Here is a 23,680-nt window from a genome sequence, read left to right as displayed (position 1 = left end):
GCAGAGTGTGCTCAGTGAGTACCAGCCTGTGGGAGAGGCAGGGCAGTGGCTGGAGCAGCAGGGGCAGCCTTTGCTGACACCCCCTGCACCTGCAAACACCTTCTCAGCAGGAGCACAGAGCCACCACTTCAGCCCCAGCTTATTCCAACCTCTGGTAGACCTTGCTCTCTTTGCTGGGGCTGCTCAGCAGCTTTGAAACGCTGAAGTGATCGATGTATGTTTGGTAGGTTATGGTTTCCTGACACTGAGATACCTGAGCTTGATAAAACCCAAACACATTGTAAAGATTTTTCCAGTACTGCAGAAAATAAGGGTTTGTGAAGTCTTGTATGAGCTCTTGTGGTTTAAGAAGCCACCCACAAAACCGTCCTTGGAGACTGTAAGTGGAAGATTCCTACACATACCCTTCACCCTGAGGCTTCCCTCACTGTTTAAAGACCTTAGTTTTTAATATGGGTATCATAATGCATGGTGGCATATCTTCTCTCAGTAACACAGGCTGAGATTTCCTGTATGCTACACACTTTCTTTTTAATATTTAATTAATGACACAGCTGATGGACTTTTATATTGGTATGTCTTTCCTGAACAAAATATGCTCATAGCATATTATCTACTCAAACATAACAATCATAAATAAAAACTATAGCCCTGCAGTAAATTAACTTTAGCATTTGATGGGTTTAGTAAGCTATTAACAGATGAGATAATATATTAACTATTGTACAAGAAGCTCTTAAAAAAGTTCTTACAATATTATAAAGGAATTATCTATCTGTAATTCCATAAATTCACTGTGCAGCAGCTGAAGATGTGCCAACTTTGGCCAACAAGGCATATTTTTTTAAATTCTGAGATTCAATTTGTTTTCCATAATAGGTTTTGAGCTTATTGATGATAATAGTAATTTGCTTTTCTTCATACATTTACATTCCACTGTGAAAATACATACCTACACTCTTCCTGCACAGGCTACAAGGGTAATCCAGTACAATTCCCCCACTGAACATCAGTGATTAACTTCTCCAAAACTAGTTTTGCATTTTTATAAACAAAGGCTTTTGACACATGTCTCTGGAGGTAAAGTATGAAAGTCATGATGGTATATTCCACATCACACAAACAGGTCTGTCTTTCAATCTATGGGAATGTGTTTGGTGCTTCCATTCACTCTGCTTTTACCTGCAGTGATACTGTGTGTGGACATGCAGTGCACATAGAGACAGCTTTATGGTATTTGCAGCTGTATTACACATCATTAAACTCTAAGTAAATCTTTATAGAAGTTTTTGGCATGACACAGAACTAGAAGCACCCTTCCCTGACCTGAACTGAGTTTGATCTCTTCACACATTCTAATCTCTACCTTCTTGTTGGGGTGTCTGTGGGCACATAGGCATTTGTAAGATCTAATCCATTCTGCAATTTAATGCAATTCTATAAAAGTAGCCAGCTCTCTCCTGATTCTCCACCCCACCAGCAGGTTTGGATCTGAGGTTCAGATGTGAGGCCCAAGAGCAAACTCAAATGAGGAATTTTGCAACTGCCCCTGTACTTAGAATACAGCCACTCCTTAAACTAAATTCTAAGTGTCTCTGGCCCAGAAGTGTTTGAAACAATATCTCCTTCTCCCTTTCAACTGGAGATGCAGGTGTACAGGACCTTTGGAAGAAACCAGAACAGTTTGGCATGCAAAGCTACCTTCTGTTTTAAAGATTCAGCCTTTTTATCAGTATGCAGTCATCCTTTTCCTAAGAATACATACAATTCCTGTATGGAAACAGCAGCAGCAAAACAAAAACATCAAACAAACTCTTACCCTTTACTTACCATAAATCTCCATCTTCAATGGTCCTGTCATTTGGGGCTCCAGCATGGCCATAGTGCAGAACAGATGAGTTCTCCCCACTGACAGGCAAAAAGAAAATGAGCACTATTAGTGGAAGAAGAAACATTAACACACATATTCACACAACAAGAAGGCATGCTGTAAGCATCAGTGTATTCACATAAAAAGCAGCCTGTGAGAGCTGCCACAAGCCCTGCCCTGGTGTGGGCTGCAATTGCTACCCCAGCACTTGTGCAGCAGAGATGGGCTTGGCACAGGAATTCTGCTGCTCTGGCTGCAGGACAGGACCTTGCTGCAGAAGGACCATGGCACAGTTCATATGAATATTTCCTATCTCCATGACAGTGTAAAGGAAACAATTATGCACAAGTAATTCTTCACTTAACACACATTTATTATTTTCTGGTTGGGTTTTTTTTAATTACTTAGTGCTGTTTTTCCCTAGTTGAGGTTAAGCAGTCTAAGGCATAAAACAAACTAACTTCCACTGGAGTAAAATCTGACATTTGAAACACTCTAGGGATGACTGGGACTGGAGAAATTGAGCTGTCCAAGGGAACAGCTCCAGTTCCCCTCTGGCATGGCTACAGGTGTTCTCTGCTGGAGGGGATGCACTGCTTGGGGAACATTCACAGCTCACAATGCCAGCAGCAGGAGCAGGTATGAAAACTGTCACTCTCCTCTTACCTGCTGTTGAAAAAATCACAGTGCAAAGAAAAGAGTTTTACTCCTGGAAACCTTTCAGAGTAAACTGCTGATTCATATGAATAAAACAGCTCCAGAGAAGGATGGACACTTGTTCTGTTGTTCTGTAATTCCATGATCCACTAGGTGACCTACATTTGGCCTTGGCATCCTCTCTTGCCTACTGATATTCCTCTGGGTCTATAAAATGTCAGTTAAGAGGCTGATAAAGATCTCAAGCTCTACCTGCTTTACTGTTCTCTTCAGATAGATGCTCTTGCTTTTTCTCTTCAAAAAGCTGGAAGAATTATATCACATCTAAAAATACACATGTTGGGACAGGGTTACTGCAGCTTCTCTCTGACCCCTCCAGCTCACTTGCCAGTCTGTACCTCAGCTTTCATCAAAACCTTTCATTGGTCACCCTGTTCAAATTTGGTTCTTTCAAGTTATGATGCTGGAACAGCTTTGTATCTTGGATGACAGGAATCCAAGGCTCAATTTCAATCAATCTTTTGTTGTATCTGCAGTAAATGTGACATTTGACACACTTCTCATACCAGACTTCTGATGTGTGCAGTCACAAAAACAGTAAGCATTCACTGTATCCAAAAAGAGATAACCTTCAAGATACATTAAGTACTTGTGATATTGGATATTTAACAGATCATCAGTCACTCAGATCATTTCATAAACAATGATTATGAAGTTGAAAGTAGTAGATTTCTGCAAGCTCTCAATCCAAATGGCTGGACTGTGTCCCTGGAAGTGTTAAGAAAGACATGTGGCTGTGGCACCTGGGGACACAGTTTAGCAGTCAGCTTGGCAGTGCTGGGTGGACTGGATGATCTCAGAGGGCTTTTACATCCTGAATAATTCTACATTGATATTTTGAAAACAATAAGTATTTATTGTTAACTATTTTTTAGCACTTAAGAATCACTATGTACTAAGACAGTGAAAGATGGTATTTCAGAATCATGGGGATGATTTTCTGATACAAAGTATACTTCATAAAATTATACACACTCCAAATAGAAAAATTAGAAAAGGTAAAAGTTGTTAAATCAAGAGTTAAAAAGCCCCACAGAACTAAGGCTGCAATATATTCATTTTGTCATGCTGGCCCAATGGCTTAAGCACAGTTTCACCACTGGCTGGATGCTTTTTCCTTGCTGGATGCTGGACTTGAGAACCTCTGCTGCTGTGCAGATAGCTAAAAATGGACCCAGAAAGCCTGTATACAAGATGAAGTCAGACATCAGCTTCTTTCTGAGATGTTCTGTCTCCTGAGCACTTTTGGAATATTTTCCACACCAGGACACTCTCAAAATTAGTTTGCTCTATCTGAAGAAGAAATCTGCAATAGGGCAATGGAGTGCAATCAGAAGAAAAGGTCTTGTGTGTTCCCACGGTGTGCAGGGGGAGCTGTGACAGGGATGCAGACTGCTCCACCCCTGTGCTATCGGCATGGGGAGGGGAGGCAGCTTCACCTCCTGCCTCAGCAATTCCCACCTGGAGAATGCACAGTTCTGGGAGGATGGAATGTGGAAGCAACTGGAATGACCTTGCATGACACTGTTTGGTGTTTAAGGGAAAACACAAGAAATAATAAAAAATCACCACCAGCTGGGGTGCACAGTCACACTCCACAGCAGTTTGCCAGGATTTTAGCTGCAGACACTGTTCCTTATCTCCCTCCCAAACTGGGGATAAAGCAGGAGAAGCAAACAACACATGCACATATTTATGATCAACTTTTAAAAAGTTATCATGAACCTTAAGGGCATGACTCCATGCTTATGTATTTGCAGACAGCTCATTTACTTACCAAGATATACTGGCACCCTCAAGTGATATATACCATACCAGTGCATAAATAAGTCAAATACTCAAATTTGACAACTGCACACATGCTTTCAACAAAACACATTGCAAATACAAAGATGAGGTGTTTCTTTTGCACATTTTAATGTAAAGGTTTAAGTTTACAAAATATTTCTGTTAGGCTCAGCACCAACTGTGATGGGAGCTGTGTGAAGGATCTGTTTTTCAGCACCGTTGGTGAAGCGTTAAGCAGGCACAATCTTTCTTGGCATTGGAGGCTCCTGATCTGTCAGGCACATCTTGGCTGTGTCACACACACGGGATCACAGCACACAGAGCACAGTTGGTGCTGGAGACCAGATCTGCACACCATATGCACTTCAGGGGTTTGGCTGCTGGGATTTATTGGTGTGAGAGGGGCTGCTCCCCTGGAACTGGCTCTGGGCAGATACCCTGGGCTCAACACCCACTAGCAACCACAGCTCCTGAAAGCTCTCCTGACTGCTTTTCACCCAAAACCAACCCAGCACATGCACTGCAGGACTGATCCCTGGCTCTGAGCAGGCCCTGCAGCTGAGGACGAGTGGGAGAGCCTGACTCAGGAATGCAGACCCAAATTAAGACAGCAATATGGAACCTCCAGCGGGTTCCTGCTAAGAGGTGCACATCCCATCTCCTCCCCAGGGTGCATCTTTACCACTGTCCTGAGAGGAAGGCAGGAAGATGCTTCTGGAGCAATGCTACAGAAATTATGTGTACCTAACAAGGTAAATGCTGCAGCTAGCCAGAAATTGTTCACACTGATTCAGTGAGCCTTTCAAGGTGGCTTTAAAACAGTTTAAACAAAACCCCCAGCCACTGGCAAAGCAAATGAGCCTTCACTGCTTTTTTCTCTCAGAGGCAACAGCTGCAAGGCCAAGCATTAGAGCCAAGTTGGGGTTTAGGATGAAGCTCTGTGGGGAGGTGAGGATCACTGGCTTCACTGCCTTCTTTTCAGTCAGCACCTCTGAAAATCACTGCACACGAGGATGCCAGTGCTCACCTTCAGGCAGCCAACCTGAAAAATCCTCCAAGAGGTTTTTGTGTATCTGTTTTTATTCCTCTAGTAACTTGCTTCTGACTGGTGTCAAGACATGCTTTGTTACAGAAAGGATTGCAGGAGGCAGCAGAAGAGCTGCAAATTAACACCACTGAGAATGCAAATTGCAGTAAGAGATTCTGATTACTAGCAAAGGAAAACAATCCCCCAAGATGCATTTTAGATCAGAAAACACCCTGAAAACAAATTATTAGAAGAAAGAGGAGAAATGTCAGCAATATTTTAAGAATAGGACTATGCTGAGCATCAAGCACTATAAAAAGTGTAGCTAGTAGCTCTTTATTAAGAACATCTAAAGAAACAACAAAAGACCATTAACTAAAACTGGGACCTATTTCCATCATGACTTAAATCATCATAGAATCAACCCAGAAGAAAGCAATGGCTCCTTGGTACCCTAAGACACTGCAGTGAATAATTCTTTAGCTTTTGGACAATACTTGGAAGTAGCACTTTGTAAATGAGTGCCAAATATATCCAAGTATGCTTAAAAAATGCTCCCTTCCTCCTTTCATGGCACTTAGTGATGTCTGCACTTCAAACCCCTCCCCAGCTGCCAGCATTTGAAAGTATCACTAACTACAGGGCTAATCCTGAAGGTAACACCCTGTCACACTCATCAATGTGTGTTACCATTCTCTTAATAACACTGAACACATTAAGCACTTCTGGTCACACCAAATATTCATTTAGCATCTCCTCAAGAATATAACACTGCACAGGAATAACAATATATAAAGGTACCCATCACATGGCAAGTGATTTATTTCTGTACTGAAATATCTTATTGATTACTCCTTGTAATTGATTTCCAGCTTCATCAGCATCTTTTTACAGAAATTTGAATAACAAACTTGGTTTTTTTATTTAAAAGGATTATTCTTTTCTGTGGAAACTGTAATCAGGCCTGTAATCTAAAAAGGAAAGATCCTGTCAAAATATGCCCATTTTAAGTGTTCAGAAAAATACAAAATTCAGCGTGAATGAACAGAATAAAACATTCAAAAATCCTAATTTCAAAAGCTATTTTTAGCTGTAAATGTACTTAAGTGGAATATTTACAATGCATGCCATTTTCACAGTATTAAAAAATGTCCATTATTTTTGCCATTATTATGTTAATTGAATTCATTCATTTATTAGGAGCTAGCTTAAAACTGTTACTATTATTCATTCTTACTTCATCACTCATAGTCAGAACATAGAATACAAAGACTTTGGTCTGTAAATTGCTATCTCATGTAATTATTTTGTTTTTAATCAAGTTTGTCTGCACTTTTAATTCTAGTGGTAGGATACAATGCCAGCTCCTAATGACAACAGTGAGTCAAATGTTTAGAGATGGAGTCTAATTCCACTGGGATGTCAATTCTCAAGTTATACAACAGTACTTAAACAAGCAAGTAAGCAAATTTTCAGACAATTTAGATACACAATTTGCCATGAAACTGCTCATGCTCCTGCTGCAATTTTGCATATAAATTGGAAAATTGCATTTACAAATAAGCAATTGAGCAAACTGCAGAAAGAAGTGAAGGTGTTAATTGTTCTTATTACCTTCGAAGCAATATAGCATTATTGTCATTAACATAAAAATTATCTTTTCTAAGTGTATGTGACTTCAGTGTAGGGCAAATGTTTCTGAGTAGCAGCAGAACAAGTGGAACATATACACCAACATATATGGCTCATCTAACTGTCATACATCTCTGATTAGATTGATTCCACTAAGTAAGATTAATCTCTGCATGAAACACACAGCTGTTCTTCAGCATGTATCTCACACTGTTCTCTTGTGTGTCTCTACAGCTGCAGGCAGAACTTTTATATTACTTTCCCCAACACAGGAACCTTCAACACTAGCTGTTCAGCAAGAAGGAGAGCAAAAAATTCCAAATTCCAAAGAGATTAGTTTCATTACATCCTAATCTTTGAGACAAAGAATTTTGAGGATGGTAAGAAACACTTGAGGTGTAAATACTTTCAAAGAACAGAGAATAGCTCTAAAGGCCTTCTCCATGATGCCATTTAATAAAAAAAGCCAACTGCAGCACAGGGGTGAACACAAACATGATCTTGGCAGCAGCAGCAGTCATTGGGAAACCTCTGGAGTGCAGCAGAATCTATTACCGAGTTATGTCCTCAGGAGACAGAGGTAGCCACCTACCTCTCCTTATCTTTTCCAGTGAAAACAGGCTGGAACTCTGGTGGCATTTGCATGACATGCCTAAAAGGACCAATTTTACAAATATACAGGGGGAAACTGACCATAAAGGTGCACAGCTGAGTGTAAATCATCCTCTTACCTGCCACAGATGCAAGTGTAGGAGGTGTGGCGCATGCCACCTCGGGTATAGCAGTAGTGCTGGAACAGGCTGCAAAGAAACAGAGGTGGTAATTAATGATTTATGCAAAATCACCCCAAGACAGGGAGAAAAACAAATTCTGCTTGAGTACAGATGTGTTGGTGTAAATCCCCAGCTGCCCAACAGGCTCTCTGCCCATTTCTGCTCAGCTGAACACTCCAATTGCCCCACATCACAGCTCAGCAGCCCTGCAGAGCTGCACGCGATTTCCACAGAGCCATTAAACAACTCTGCAGCAGAGAACAGGGCTCAAGTGCAGCTCTGTGACCTCAAATGGCAATTGCTTTCCTACCAAAAGGAAAATTACTGTAAGCAAGAGAGTTCATCTGACCACAGAACAAACAGGATGCTAACAGTTAGAACGTTGAAGCTGGTAAAGCTGGCCAAAATCTCCCAAGTGGAATTGAGAAAATCACTGCATTGCTGCATTCCAGCTACACAATCACATCCATGATCCTTCTTTTCAATCCTGCTGCCCTCAATCTATGTCATGTAGATTCAGGAAAAGTGAAGTCCAACTAGCCCTTCATGGAGGAAAGAGCTTGCCAGACTGGTCAAAGCTCCTCAAAGTAATGTGAGCAGAAGCCCTCTCATTTTTTACCACTTCACAGGCACCTTCTGCTGGAAGCTGAACTAAATATCCCCTAAGCCTGATCTGCATCTGACTACACTGTTCACCCTCCTCTCCAGACAAGGCAGCAGAGCTCTCCTTTCACATGAAACCAGGCACTTTCTGCATCACAGTCTAGGCTGGAATGGGCAGTCTCATGTTTTCTTGTCTGTAGCACAACAGACACGGAGAAAACATAAGAATTCCTCAATTTCAGATTATGGTACCTAAATACCTCTATGATCTTTCCCTGTCCAAATGTGGGGAAGAAAAATAACACAGACTCAATCCCAAGAGCAAGAAGATCATGTGGTAACACGAGGCCAAGCCTCCTGTAGCCTATAAAGAACAGTACAAGGCAGCATTGTTTGTATTTGTGTGTGCTTGGGACAGGAAGGGAAGGGGAACAGCCCATGGAATTCCTCTTTCACTGCCATCCTGCTGGAGGAGCTGTTTGGCCTTAAAAAGCATTACAATATTTTCATCTTCAAAGTCCCCTTCACATGAGGGCAGATGTGCCCAAAGCACAATTAATATGGGATTAGGTGCTTTACGAGCTAAGCACATATCATGGATCCTTTTATTCTTTTTGAAATATGTTCTAGTTACAATCCAATTCCCTGTAATACTGAATGAATTCCAAACTCTCATTTCTTGTAATACTGAAATCATTTCATTAACACAGAGTGATAATGGTGCTATTCAAAGAATAGAGATGTTGTGATTTTGTCCATATTCAGCAGCAAGCCACAGAATACAATTCAAATTCAAAAGATAGTAAAGACATTACATGCTTGTAAATCTAAACTGGATTTAAAAATTACACAAAATGAAGGTATTTCAAGAGAAACAAAAGAAAGCATACAAATTAATCACGTATGAAAAAAGAAAAGCTTCCATTTAGAGACTCAGTAGAGGAATGCCCTGTTTACAATACTGTGGTGGTTTACAAGGCAGAAAACACTAAGCTTGTTTTGGCCTGTAAATGAATAATGGCAATGAGTAGGTCAAATGCCAGAGAAGCTGAGGAGAAACTCTGACACGGTGAGAACCCAGCAGAGATATCACCAAATTGAGCTAATAAAATTTATCACCTGAACTGACAATTTTTCTGACACAGACATTCTTTCATAGAAATGGACATTTCATATGGAAACACTTCCTTGCAGGCAAGGTTTACTCTGTAAGGCATGATGCTATACACAAACACTTTGCACAATAATTATATTGTTATATATGTATAATTACATTTTAGAAAGCAACTTCTATTGTATTTTACAGCCCTTCACCTTAAATGATTGAATAAACTATGTCCTCTAGACAGCAACTTCCAGTAACCTTATAAAGAGCTTAAAAATGAAATGTAAAAATGAAATAATGAAGGCTCTAAACAGCTTTCCATCATCAGTGATGCAGGAGAGCAAGGTTTATTTTTCCATATGACAACTGATCATATATTCATGGTGGTAATTAATATGAAACTATGCAGCCAGTAATGGCAGTCACCTCTTGCAGTACTTCCCAACTAGCAGTAAAAAGCAATAAATAAATTAAGACATGCTTTGTATAATGCAGCTGCTGCCTGAACTTGGTTTCTGTTTTCATCAAACATCATGGACTTCCTTTTAAGACTAAGAAAGAAGGGGCTATCTGTGTGATTGAGCTGATGATGGTACAACCTTGCCAGGTGATGAGTGAAACTACTCACATCACTTTTTTGAATTTACTTTTTCATACAATGAGAAAAAATAATCCAAAATTTCCATCAGAGACAGCCTTGTATAATATGGCATGGATAAGTGAAGGACTGGACATCCCTTTGATGAAAAAGGCTGGCTTTTCAAAGCTAGAAAGTGTAAATGTAGAATTAGAGAAGGTGCCAGGACTTTGTAGGTAGAGTCCCAGTTCCACTGAAGTTAATGCAGATTCTGCCACTAGAGCCACCACACCAAGATTTCACTGTCCACACTCTGTAAGAATCTTTGTCCATAAGAACAACATGAAAGTATGAAGTCTGAAATAGTTGTAAGGTTTATAATTAAATCTGGCACTCTGCATGCATTGCATATATTGTATCCTGAATTTCTCCTGGTCTTTTTGACTGGAGGATGTGTGCTCAGCCAGTTTGATGTTGGTGCTGGATGCTTTGCCCTGAGCTTTTAATGCAACCAACACAGGCACAGAAATGAAGCAGCTCTTTCTCTTCTCACATGGGTTTCAAAGCTTCCTGCCCTGTTTTGTGCAGCATTTCTCCACAAGGCAGAAGTATCACTCACCATGCAAGCATGGCCTCAGTGGTGCACACAGATCAACCCCTGGTGCCTTGGCCTGTCACACATCACCTGTCAGCTTTGCTAGAGCTGCCATGGGCTGTGGATTGCTTTGGACACAGCGGGTTTGTTGCTGTGTAGAGGAACATCCTGGCTTTGGTGCTCTTTTTTTTCCCAAAACCATCACTTTTTTTGACTGAGAGTTTGCAGAGAGTTAAGGCAGTTTTTTAAAACTCACTGTTTTTTCCATCAATATAAAAAAGAAACAAGTATTAGTCACCATCAACTCAAGTAAATCTGACACAAGTCTGCTTCCCCTCCTTGCAAATTTGCTGAGGCACAAGGTGATGTTAACCTCACTGAGTCTCAGCTGCTTCACTGACAGTGCTGACTTGAGAGAAGAAAGCTCCCCTTTCAGAAATAATGGGTTATTCACCAGTAGAAATATCAGAACAAGTATATACCTGCTGTGTTTCAGATCCTATGGATTAACTGCATACTTTCAAATGAATCTCCAGAATGCTTAAGGAGCCTCAACTCCTAAACAGCCTAAAAGCAATTAAAGTAGAATCTTCTACAGTCTTTCTGACAAATTATCAAAATCACTCTGACAATGATGTTTGTGTTTTATGGTCATCTTTGGTCCAGTTTCTACTGCTGTCTAATGCACACTGACAATTACAGTCACGTGTGTGCTATGAATGGAAATTGCATTAAATAAGGTGGTTTAATGTCAACTGTTTTCCTAATCTAAAGGAACTTACAGAATAAAGACACATAAAGTAGGAGGAATAGAACATTCTGTATTGATTTCTCTCACATTTTGATTATTTTCAGGTCTTCCTCATCACTAGAATACAACATATCCATACACTGAGCAGTGTTATTTTTGTTCCCCAAAATAAGTACACAAATAATCTCTAATTTAAATTCTTATCATCAGCTCTTCTTGAGCTATAAGAAATTTCTAAGAAAGCAATATTTGCATTTTTCAGCTATTCACTCCTGAAACCAAGACACTTATAGATCAAAAAGGTTCCAATTTTAAATACAAATCCAATTGAGCATTTTGACCCGTATCTTACAAAACCAGTGAGAAATGCAATTAGAGAAAGCGTAATAAACATGGAGAACAGAGAGATACAGAAGGAATTAAAGCAGCAAGAATATCTGAGCAATGTCTGACACAAAAAAATAAATAAATTAAAACTTCACCAAGTTTCTATACCACTGCCCAATACATTCCTGTGACATCTGACAGTCCCACACCCTCAGTGACTGCAGCAAAGCACTGCAGAATGAGACATCCACATCACTTTAGGCTGGAGGAACAATTACTCATCCCTGATGAGAAACCACTGAATAATCCTGTTCATTATTCCCAGATACTGCATCTAGGACCCCTGTGGGAGTTCAAGAACCTGATTTTTAGGTTGTGTGTCAGAGATCTGCTGTCAATTTGCCCTGTGAAGCACACGAGTGCAGAGGAGTCAAGGACACTCCTTAGGTCAGTATCTCATGTTGTTTATATTGAAAACACATATTTGAGAAAGTTGCCTCCCAATAAAAAGAAACCTTTGTATACTTCAAAAATAGTGTTCTTTGAACATAGCCCTTGAGAGCTGCCTTGAAATGCAAGCAGGTGGGTTTGAACTATAAACTGGAAATCACAGTAACATAAGGGAGATCTGGACAGAACCTGGAGGGTTTTCTGTAGTTCCTTCTTTTATTTTTATGACCACAATTGGAAGATGTAGGTGAATATCTATTAGTTGCCTGTGCACTGAATTACTTTTGAATTACAACTAGAATGTGCCCTCATGTTTTTGTATGGTATAAATATGAAGCATAGCCATGATACAGGCTAAATTCCAAAGCCTTTCTAAAGCATTCACAGAAGGCCAAATATTCCAAAGTTGATCTCCCTAGTTATACCAGGACTGAAAACCATTATTTTGATCATTTAGACACATAAAAATCTCCACAAAAGAAAGCTATAAACCCAAACCCCACAAAAGTGTTGAGCCACAGTAAATATAATTTGCCCATGATTACTGAAGCATTTATACTTAATACCAAACTAGGCTGAAAGAAACATGTTCAGAGGAAAGAAGAGAAGGTGTCAGTAACAGCCCATCAGTGAATAACAGGAGCAAGGTGAGCAGTGCTTTCTTTAATCCCACACTAAACATAGTGAGGTTCTTAAAAACAGAGCATTTTTCTTTGTTAAACCACTTACTCTGCTAATGTAATTTATTTTCCATGGGCAACTAGATGCTTAAAGGCTTAGCCTATCTAATCCTATTTTCATTTAGTTCACAACAGCACACTGCAGTACTGCAAAACATCTCTGAGGTTGTTTTGTTTTGTTAAACAAAAACAAAAGTCAGTACTTCACTGCAAAAGGGTAAAATAGAGTGGAGAAGTGTAGGAGGAATAATCCAACTTAGTATTAATGAACAAACAATGGATTACTAACTTGCAGCCAAACAAGAAAAACAGCACAATGAGCAGATGAGCAAAGTTATTCTACACCTTGGAGACAATATATTTAATGATTTATGCCTGGAAATTGTTTAGAACAGAACTTGCAGATCCATGAATGGCAGGAAACAAAACCACCTGTGTGCACTGACTTCTTAAACTAACTGGTTACACCAATCCTAACGAAAATTTTAGATTCAAATCCCTGTGTTATAAACGCAAAGGCAAATTTATGATAGAAATGAAAAATAGATTTATTAATAAACAACAAAGAGAGAAACAACGATAAAAATCCACAATAAAAAGATCAGCGCAGCGCTGGGTGGACAGGGTCTACACCAAAAGGTATAGGTTTCCCAAATCCACGTCTGAGGGTCTCCAAGCCTCGGTTTTTATAGAGGTTTTGTGTCCTTAGGCTAAAATTCCAGGCAGGTTTCATTCACCAAGTGTCTCTGATTGTTCAGTGAATGAATTTCCTGCCGTAGAATGATGACATTAACTTGTGTCCGGCCAGAATCTCCTCATATGTAAAGGAGATTCTGTATGTATTTCAATTTGTGTTGTCCTGGCAGGGCGGGGGAATTCGGGCTGGTGCCGATGGATATCTTGACTGCGCCTTTCTCTTTGTTCCTCCTGATCGCTTTCTCAACACCAGGAACAGCCCTGGTCTGGCAAGGCTCAGTTTTTCGGAGCCTGTCTTTTCACTATTGATCAGATTGTTTCCACAGAAGTCTGCAGGGCGTTGCTCAGGTCCGGAGGCCGACGATTTCCCTGAGCCAGCTCCATTGTAGGTTTGACGAGCTTCGTCCTGTTTTTTTTGTTCGTGTTGATGGGCCTTGCCAAAGTTCGTTATCAAGGTGTCGTTTTGCAATCAGTTTCTCCCCAAAGGAGATTTCGGCCAGCCCCAAGAAGGGGTTTTTCTGTACATTTTATATTTTATATCCTTGCAAACACATTTGTCACATTTATACAATTTTCGAATTTTTAATACATATGGTAATTTATTACAGTCCCCCACCTAATAATTTATCACATTAAAAATTCGTGCAAACTGAAATAGTTTAACCTTTGAAAAGAGGAATATTTGTATTCCTTTTTACCCTTTTTCTTTTAGTGTCTTTCTCTATCTGTTTCTAAATCATCATTTTCAATTGACAACATGTGTTTGCTCTCAAAGTCTTTTAAAGCCTGTACTGCTTCCTCACTTTCTTTCTCCTCTTCTAATAATAATAATTTTGAGAGAAGGGCCGTTTTATTTTGTGCTTTTTCCGGTTCTACTGGGAGGGCGGCAATCTGCATCCCTTGAACCACGGAGTGAATTAATCTAATCAGGCATGGAATTAAACAGGGCAGGAAGATGACTCCGGCCGCGGAACACCCTATAAAGAATACTAGCTTTTTCCACCAAGCCCCTTGTCCAAAAATTTGGTCCCACCATGAGGCTTGCAAGATAGAATTCCATTTTTGGACAGGGACATGCGCTACCTTTTTAATTTCCGCAGCTAGACCCTTTATAGTTTCCCCGTAGTCATCTATCTCCATGCAACACTCGGATTCGTTATACCTTCCACACACTCCTCCCTCCTCGGCTAGCAAATAATCGAGAGCTAGTCTGTTCTGGTACACAAAAGCTCTCATCTGCGAATGTTGTTTTGCTAGGAGTTCCAGGGCTTCTGAAGTGTGGTTTGAGACTACTTCTACCACTGCCTGCAGTCTGATGAGTCGATTGAGGAGGTAGATGGGGGTTCTATAACTCCAACTGCCATCATTAGCCCAGGTGGCCGGACTATAATATTGTATGATCCTTTCCGCGGGCCATTCCTCCTCCTTCCACTTTTGACTGCCTCCTGCCATTGGTAGTCCCTTTTTCAAATCCCTTTTTTGTCGGGCCAGAGTTTCAAAGAGGGGAGCACCTAAAGACTTACTTTCATCTTTAGGTAGAGTAAAGAAAAATGGTCGAATGATTCCGAGTGTGCATGACCCTTTCCATTTCCGTGGTAATTCACTGTATGCTTTTTTCCCGCATACCCAGTAAATCCCATCGGGTGCTTCCCAATTTCTGCTAATTCTTGCCGGATCCTCCCAGTAGTCCCTCAGGCCTATGAATGAATGAAAGGGATTGGCCCCCAGTTTTTTGTTCCAGCAAAGCCCAATATCTTCTATCCATTCACAGTCATTTTCCCGATAGGAGTTCCAATATCCTTCGGGTGGCTCTGGTTGCCAGATTTTTGTCTTTTTGTCTGAATTTACTGCGAGAGTATTTACACAAGGGGTATACCCTACTAGGTCAGTAAATTCTTTTCCTTCCCGGCTGATACAAAATGTTCCGATTATTCTCTTGTCAATCACCCACCCTTCTGGTCTCTGGGTTGTTTTGGATAATATTAAACCTGTCCATTTTAATAATTGTTCTGGGGTCAATGCCTCTCCCTTCCAAGGCCACCTTTCGGCTGATTTCAAACCACCACATATCTAACAATTGGATAAACCCAATTCGGTGGCTATCTCTTGCATTAGATCTGCGAATAGATTTTGATTTGGATTTGGCAATTTCCAATTGTCATATTGTTTTTCCAATTGTTCATAATGTTCACTGAGAGAATTTAACCTCTCTTGTTCTAACCTCTTTCTTTTGTTTTCCATTTCTCGTCGTTTTATTTCTAATGTTAGCTGTTTTATTTTATTTTCCGGATCTAACCCTTCCCCGTCCTTCGAAAAACAAAACACCGGGTCAAACTGGAGACATACCCTTTCATCATTTGGTTCCAATAGGTCTAAAACTATTGGTTCGTTATTGAATGCCATTTTCTTTTCATGTTTCAAATTTTTCCCTTCCCAGTACAATTTATCACCCATTAAACACGGTTTTAAGTTTGCTTTGTTGTAGCAAACAGGGTTAACTCGGTGGTATGCCAAAAAGGTTGATTGTTCTCTCCCCCCGATCCAGACAGTTTTGTTACACTGTCCGCAGACCGAGATCGGGGGAATCCCCTTTATCTCTCTTTTACTCTGTAAGTGGGTCATCATAACCCCTAGTTCTTCCGAGGTCTGAATTGGTCTTTTTCTAATACTCGCTCCAGGGTTAGAACACCAGATTTTTTCTTCCAATTTGCACATTTTGAATTGCGTGTCGTTTAACTAGCATTCTCCCGAGTGTAATTCAGGTGGGCAGACAGTCAGTCCTTCGATTCTCGTGGCAATTTTACATTGCTCACACTTCCCCAGGGGACCCTCCCCTGGGGACACCTCGGACCCCATTCCTTTGGTCGAGTACGTGGCTAGGCTCAGGAGCATCAGGATTCCCCACAATTGCATCCCTCTGCCATTCCCTCCGCCCGTATAATAGCATACGGCGGGGATAACCATCTTCTCGGCAGCAAGGACTGTCTTCAGGGGCCCTTGATGTCCTGATGGCGAACCTTCGCTTGAAGGTCGCCCACCGAGAAGCCTTGACTGTATCAAACCGGCACGGTACTTGCACGGTTCTACGACACTCTATTTTCAGGGGCTCTGCCTTACAATCAAGTTGACCCCTTATTCCTTTTCGGTAAAACAGGAACCACTCCGGAGAGTCGAGTTCCAAAAGGCCCGCCCGGGTAGCGAGTATTAGAAACTTATTGGTCTGTTCTAATTCCCTTTCGTAGCACCTAGTGCACAGTCCCCTTGGCCTATACTCCCTTAAGCAATGAGTTACCCAAGTCTGCTTACAATAAGCACACTTAAAATGTACAAAGGGAAAACAATAGCAATCGCGGATTTCGCAACTTATCCTTTCGTTATTGTTCATTTGCGATGTCTCCGTAGTTTGATCTTCAGCTCTCCCGGCGGGGTGGTGACTTTCCACTCAGTGGCGCTGCAGTCCGGAACTTTCTTTGCTCGAGAGTGATGTGTCCACCCTTTCTCGGCTGTCCGTACTGCAGTATCGGTTGTCAGAAGAACGAGATAAGGGCCTTCCCAATGTGGGCCGAGGGGTAGCTCTTTCCAGACTTTGATTAATACTTTATCTCCCGGTTGAATTTTGTGGATTGGAAATCCCAAGGTGACACTTTGGGGAATCAATCCTCTCTTCCTGAGCTCCTGTAAATTTTTATTTACAGAGATGAGATATGGTTGTAATTGTGCATCCTCTGCTTGAGGATGTGACACGGGCATCCCGTGCTGATATGGCATTCCATACAGCATCTCAAAAGGGGACAAACCCGTTTCTGAATGGGGCATGGTCCGAATGTTTAACAACGCCAGAGGGAGACACCGAACCCAGGTTAATTTTGTCTCTATCATTAATTTAGATAATTGTGATTTTAGTGTTTGGTTCATCCTTTCCACTTGCCCAGAGCTTTGAGGGTGCCAAGGGGTGTGATATTGCCACCGGATTCCTAATGCTTCTGATAATTGTTTGATGATTTTCGATGTGAAGTGCGTGCCTTGATCCGAATCGATATGGTCCACTATCCCATATCTCGGAATTATCTCCTCTAACAGAATTTTGGATACGGTCTGGGCTGTGGCTTTTGCTCTAGGAAAAGCCTCCACCCAATGTGTTAATTTGTCTACTATTACTAGCAGATACTTGTTTCTTCCAATTTTTGGTAGTTCAGTGAAATCTACCTGAATTCTTTCGAAAGGTCGATATGAAAGTGGCCGACCCCCCAATTTTGTTTGTTTCGAATTTGATCGGTTGACTTTCTGGCATACCACGCACCCTTGTACCTCTTGCTTGGCAAGTTCGAAGATTCCCTTACACCCAAAAAATTTCAAAAATTGTTCTGCCAATGCTCTGGTTCCCCAATGTGTTTGTTCATGCAGTCTCCGGAGTATTCCCCTTGCTATGCTTTTGGGAACTAGTTCCCTCCCATCAGGTAACCACCATTTTTTGTCTTTAAATTGCCCCCCTACCTTTTTGAAGTCTTCCAGCTCCTTCTCCGATGGGAGCGCGGACACCTCTGGTGATTCCTTGTGACTAACCTCGGGAATACTTACCGTTAACAATGCCGCTCGTTTTGCCTCCTTGTCTGCCCAATTGTTTCCTCTGGTTTGAAATTGCCACCCAGTTTGGTGTCCCCTTACATGGACAACCGACACCTCCAGTGGCTCCCTGACTGCCTCTAAAATTTGCTTAATGATCTCTCCGTGTATTAATCTTTTACCTTTCGTATTTATTAGTCCTCGTTCTTCCCATATTTTTCCGAAAGTATGCACTACCCCAAATGCATACTTTGAGTCTGTGTAAATGGTTCCCCTTTTTCCTTTCAAGCCTTTGAGGGCTTTTAGGAGAGCAAATAGCTCACAGGCCTGGGCCGACCAGTTTGCCTGCAGGGGACCTGATTCTATGGTTTGTCCCGTCATACCATTTATGATGGCATAACCCGATTTTCTTTTACCTTCTACCATTTTCGATGATCCATCAATGAACCATTTTTCTCTACCTTCTAACTCCTGGTCTTCTAAGTCTGGTCTTATCTTAGTTTGCAGCTCTACTGCTTCGATGCAATTATGGAGTAGCTCGCCTGTTGGTTCCCCGAATAAAAACTGCGCTGGATTTTGGGCAGTGGTTGTTCTCAGCTCGAGACCCGGCGAACTGATTAACATCGCTTCATATTTCAGAAGCCTCGAATCAGTCAGCCATTTCTCGGCTTTTTGTTGTAAGACATTTCTTACATCATGTGGGGTATATACTGTTAAAGGGGCTCCAAAGGTTATCCTTTTTGCTTCCCCGACCAACAGAGCTACCGCAACAATTGCCTGCAAGCAAGTAGGCCAACCTCGGCTGACCGGATCTAGGATTTTCGATAGAAATCCTATTGGTTTTTTCTTTTCTGCCCACTCCTGGGTCAGAACTCCTTGGGCTGTTTGTCCACTGACGTCGACAAACAATTGGAACTCTTTATTCGTGTCAGGTAAAGTTAGAACCGGAGCAGTAATAAGTGCATTTTTCAGCTCCTGGAACTTACTTTCATCCTGCGCTGTCCATTTTAGTCGGTCCGTATTTAATCTTTCATACAAAAATTTTACCTTTTCGCTAAATCCTTCAATCCACTGCCGGCAGTATCCCAAAAGTCCTAAAAACTGTCTTATTTGTCTTTTCGTTTTAGGGGCAGGAAGTATGAGAATTCCTGCTACCCTGTCAGGATCTAACTTCTTTTTACCCTGTGATATCCAATGCCCTAGATACTTTACCTCGGGCTCTGTGAACTGCAGCTTAGATTTGGACACCTTCAAGCCCTTCTGTCCTAGGAAATTTAACAACGAAATTGTGCTCCTTTTAACTTGTTCCTCAGTCGTCTCAGCAATTAATAAATCATCTACGTATTGTAATAGTTTTGTCCCTTCCTCCGGATGAAATTGTGTGAGTAGTTGTTCCAATGCTTGTCCGAACAAGTTTGGTGATTCCACAAAGCCTTGTGGGAGGACAGTCCACCTTAACTGTTGATTTCTGTTCGTGTCAGGATCCTCCCATTGAAATGCAAAGAAATTTCTACTCCCTTCATCCAAAGGACAGGTCCAGAATGCATCCTTTAAGTCAATCACACTGTACCAAACATCCTCAGGCGAGAGTCTGTTTAGTAAAGTATAGGGGTTGGCTACGACTGGGAACCTGGTTCGGGTCCGAGCATTTACTGCTCTCAGATCCTGAACCAGTCGGAAACTCCCATCTGCTTTCTTTACGGCCAGGATGGGGGTGTTATGTTGGGACATGCACGGCTCGAGAGTTCCTCCTTTGAGGAGGTCGTCAATTACTAGTTTTAAACCCCTTCTCCCTTCTATAGGGATGGGATATTGCTTGATCCTGATTGGGTCTTCCGGGTTTTCTATCTCAATTTTGATGGGGGGAATATTCAATTTCCCCACCTCTCCCTTGGAATGCCACACCTGAGGATCAATTTCTTTCTCATCTTTTGGCGTTAAATGGAATATTTTTATTACTAATTCGGAATCTTTCACCACAATGTTTATCCCTAATGCAATAATCATATCTCTCCCTAATAAATTATAATCCGCTTCCTCTACTAACAACAAATTTCCTAAACAAACTTTATTTTCAGATTCAATTTCTACATCTTTTATTACAGAGACCTTAAAAGGGTCTCCCTTTGCGCCAATTACAACCACCTTTTCTTTGCTTGTGAGGCATCCCTTGGGTAATTTCTGTAGGGTGCTTCTTTCAGCTCCCGTGTCGACTAAAAATTCAATTTCCTGGCGATGGGGACCTACTTTAAGTTTTATCAAGGGCTCCGTTGCTGTTAATGTCCCCATCTGAAAGAGCCCAAGACCTCCCTAGTCTTCTTGAAATATTTTCTCATCTTTTTGTTTCTGCCGGCAATCCCGTTGGAAGTGCTCTACCTTTTTGCAATAAAAACATTCTGGAGGATTTTTTCGGGGAGCCGGGTTGTCCTTTTGCGACCCCTGTGGCTTTTTCGGTAATGTCTTACCTTGTTTCTGTTCTTGTTTTTGAACTTACTGCGGCCACTAGGATTTTGGCCTGCAGTTTCTGTTTTTCGTCTTCCCTTCGCATATATACTTTTTGAGCTTCTCTTAGAAGCTCTTGTAAACTTTTCTCTTGCCACCCATCAACCTTCTCTAATTTCCTTCTTATGTCCTCCCATGATTTTGCTACGAACTGTGTTTTTAGCAAAACCTCTCCCACTGGAGAGCTGGGGTCCGTTCCAGAATATATCTGTAAACTTCGCCTCAGTCTTTCTAACCACTCTGTGGGAGATTCTTCCTTTCCTTGGCATTCCCCGAATACTTTACTGATATTTTGTCCTCGGGGAACCGCTTCCCTTATTCCTTGTACAATCATGTTTCTTAAATCAATCATGTTCCTTCTTCCTTCTTCTGTTTGGGCACTCCAACTCGGGTTTACGCCGGGCCATTTTTGGCTTCCTGGCGTCCCCTGCGGGTTTCGCCGCTCCCAGTCTCTGATACCTGCCTGTTTGATCATTTCCCTTTCCTCCTGGCTGAACAACGATCTCAATATAGACATGAGATCCTCATAAGTGTAAATACTACTTCCTAGAAATTCGTCTAACTTCTCCGCCACCCCAAACGGGTCGTCTAACAATCGCCCCATCTCCTTTTTGAATGCCCGCACGTCCCCTGAATTAAGGGGTACATTTACAAATCCAATAACTCCTGGGGCGGTAGGCACTTCTCTGAGGGGAAACATTCGATGCCTACTTTCGTTTTCTCCCCAATCCTCATGCATCGATCTCGCTTTGTAGCGAGTTCGACTTGAGGGAGGGGAACTAAGATTCTCAAACATTGGTTCTCTTATTGTTTGCGGATATTCCGCTGTACCCACCTTATCAAATGGGGTACTTTCTGTTGTTTTTGAGGGTCCCGGCAGTGGTGGTTGGACTGGCAACGGGGGATAAGGTGTTTTCCAGCCTTGCATTCCCCTGGCCCCTGAGAGGGCTGTGGTTGCCGTGGTTTCAGTTGGCGGGGACATCGGGGGAGCCGCCGGAGCCGTTACCGGCGCCGTCTCCCTTATCTGTGGGGTGTGTCCACCAGCCGGTTGTTCAGGGGAACCCGTGGGTGCTGATGGCACCACTTGATCTGCCGCAGGAAGCCCCGCTGGCCCGTTGTATGGTGGGGGCAGGTGATCCAGGGGTTCCCAACTTTCTGTTTTTATTTCATTTTTCTGTTTCACTGGGAACAGCCCGACCTTGGGAGCTAACCAAAGTCGGGCGTATTCTTTTTCCTCGGAGTCCGAGGAGGCTTTACGCTCCACGTGAGAGATTAACTCGTTACATGTCCACTTCTCAAATGTACCTAGTACTGGCCAGATGAGGTAATTTCGCAACTCTTGCCCACCCCAAACCTCAGCACAGTAATAGATCATCTTTGCCTTGGACTTCCTTTTTCTTTCGGGACACTTTTCCCAATTTCTCAACATCCACCCCAAAGGACTTTCTGGGGGAATGTCTAACAATTCCTTCGTTCTTTCAGAAGGGTCCTTTTCCTTAATTTCTTTTTGTACCTTACTTTTTCTCTGCCCCATAGTGAAGAGAGAAAATTCTTACCTGTTCTCTGCGTTGTGTTCTTTCGGTTATACTTGGGAAGTCAAAAGGACTGCCAATACTCACCTTCGCGGTTTGCTGCACCGGGGTTTTTCTTGGCGCTCTGACCTTTCCCTCGGAACCCTCCCTGGGTTCTCTTTTGGGTTGAAAGAGTTTACTAATTCCCGAGCTCGATGGGACGTCCTCTTCCCCTTTCAACCCCCTTTGCGATCGGTCCTCCGGGACTCCCTTTAGCCCCGGGATTGACAAATGTGGCAGAGAGTCTCACACGGAATCGCTTCCTTCGCGGCCGGCCAATTCCCTCGCGGGAGGATGGAAACGCGGCCTTGAAGTCCACACTCGCTCCGTGATCAGATCACGTCTCACACACACTTGCCCAATCGCCTGCTCAACCTCACAATACTTACAGCAACTTTTCTTGCAAGGATGTCTTTGTGCACTTCAGACTTTTTACAAGCTACCAAGCCTCGGCTTTTCCTGAAGGCCCCGTGCCTTCCCGAGCTCTCTGGATCCGTTTCTTTTTATTGTGGTTTTTACCTTTCCCAAATTTGGTTCGGATGTTGGGGTGGGCTGCGGAGGTTCTCGACTTCCCAGGCCGCCGAAATCGGCGGGGGTACCCCCCTGGACAGCGAGATTCTCCCACAGCTGTTCCCAATCCGAGTCACGGCACCAATCTGTTATAAACGCAAAGGCAAATTTATGATAGAAATGAAAAATAGATTTATTAATAAACAACAAAGAGAGAAACAACGATAAAAATCCACAATAAAAAGATCAGCGCAGCGCTGGGTGGACAGGGTCTACACCAAAAGGTATAGGTTTCCCAAATCCACGTCTGAGGGTCTCCAAGCCTCGGTTTTTATAGAGGTTTTGTGTCCTTAGGCTAAAATTCCAGGCAGGTTTCATTCACCAAGTGTCTCTGATTGTTCAGTGAATGAATTTCCTGCCGTAGAATGATGACATTAACTTGTGTCCGGCCAGAATCTCCTCATATGTAAAGGAGATTCTGTATGTATTTCAATTTGTGTTGTCCTGGCAGGGCGGGGGAATTCGGGCTGGTGCCGATGGATATCTTGACTGCGCCTTTCTCTTTGTTCCTCCTGATCGCTTTCTCAACACCAGGAACAGCCCTGGTCTGGCAAGGCTCAGTTTTTCGGAGCCTGTCTTTTCACTATTGATCAGATTGTTTCCACAGAAGTCTGCAGGGCGTTGCTCAGGTCCGGAGGCCGACGATTTCCCTGAGCCAGCTCCATTGTAGGTTTGACGAGCTTCGTCCTGTTTTTTTTGTTCGTGTTGATGGGCCTTGCCAAAGTTCGTTATCAAGGTGTCGTTTTGCAATCAGTTTCTCCCCAAAGGAGATTTCGGCCAGCCCCAAGAAGGGGTTTTTCTGTACATTTTATATTTTATATCCTTGCAAACACATTTGTCACATTTATACAATTTTCGAATTTTTAATACATATGGTAATTTA

At 42.2% G+C, this 23,680-nt stretch overlaps 1 protein-coding gene across 3 annotated transcripts in view; it reads right to left on the bottom strand.

Moving 5' to 3' along the window:
* PEPD (peptidase D) overlaps positions 1 to 23,680 on the bottom strand; it is a 145,978-nt gene that overhangs the window by 50,903 nt on the left and 71,395 nt on the right. For all 3 annotated transcript variants that reach the window (XM_086847814.1, XM_086847815.1, XM_086847816.1), the window contains 2 exons: positions 7,766 to 7,834; positions 1,831 to 1,908 (listed from right to left, as the gene is read on the bottom strand). In XM_086847814.1, the coding sequence (XP_086703940.1) occupies positions 1,831 to 1,908; positions 7,766 to 7,834 (147 nt within the window). The remainder of the gene's footprint in view (positions 1 to 1,830; positions 1,909 to 7,765; positions 7,835 to 23,680) is intronic.

The sequence above is a fragment of the Cyanistes caeruleus genome, chromosome 12 (assembly GCF_971803275.1).
Source record: "Cyanistes caeruleus chromosome 12, bCyaCae1.hap1.1, whole genome shotgun sequence".
Lineage (NCBI taxonomy): Eukaryota > Metazoa > Chordata > Aves > Passeriformes > Paridae > Cyanistes > Cyanistes caeruleus.
Note: the sequence above shows the minus strand (reverse complement) of the source record. Positions and strands in the feature narration are given on the sequence as shown.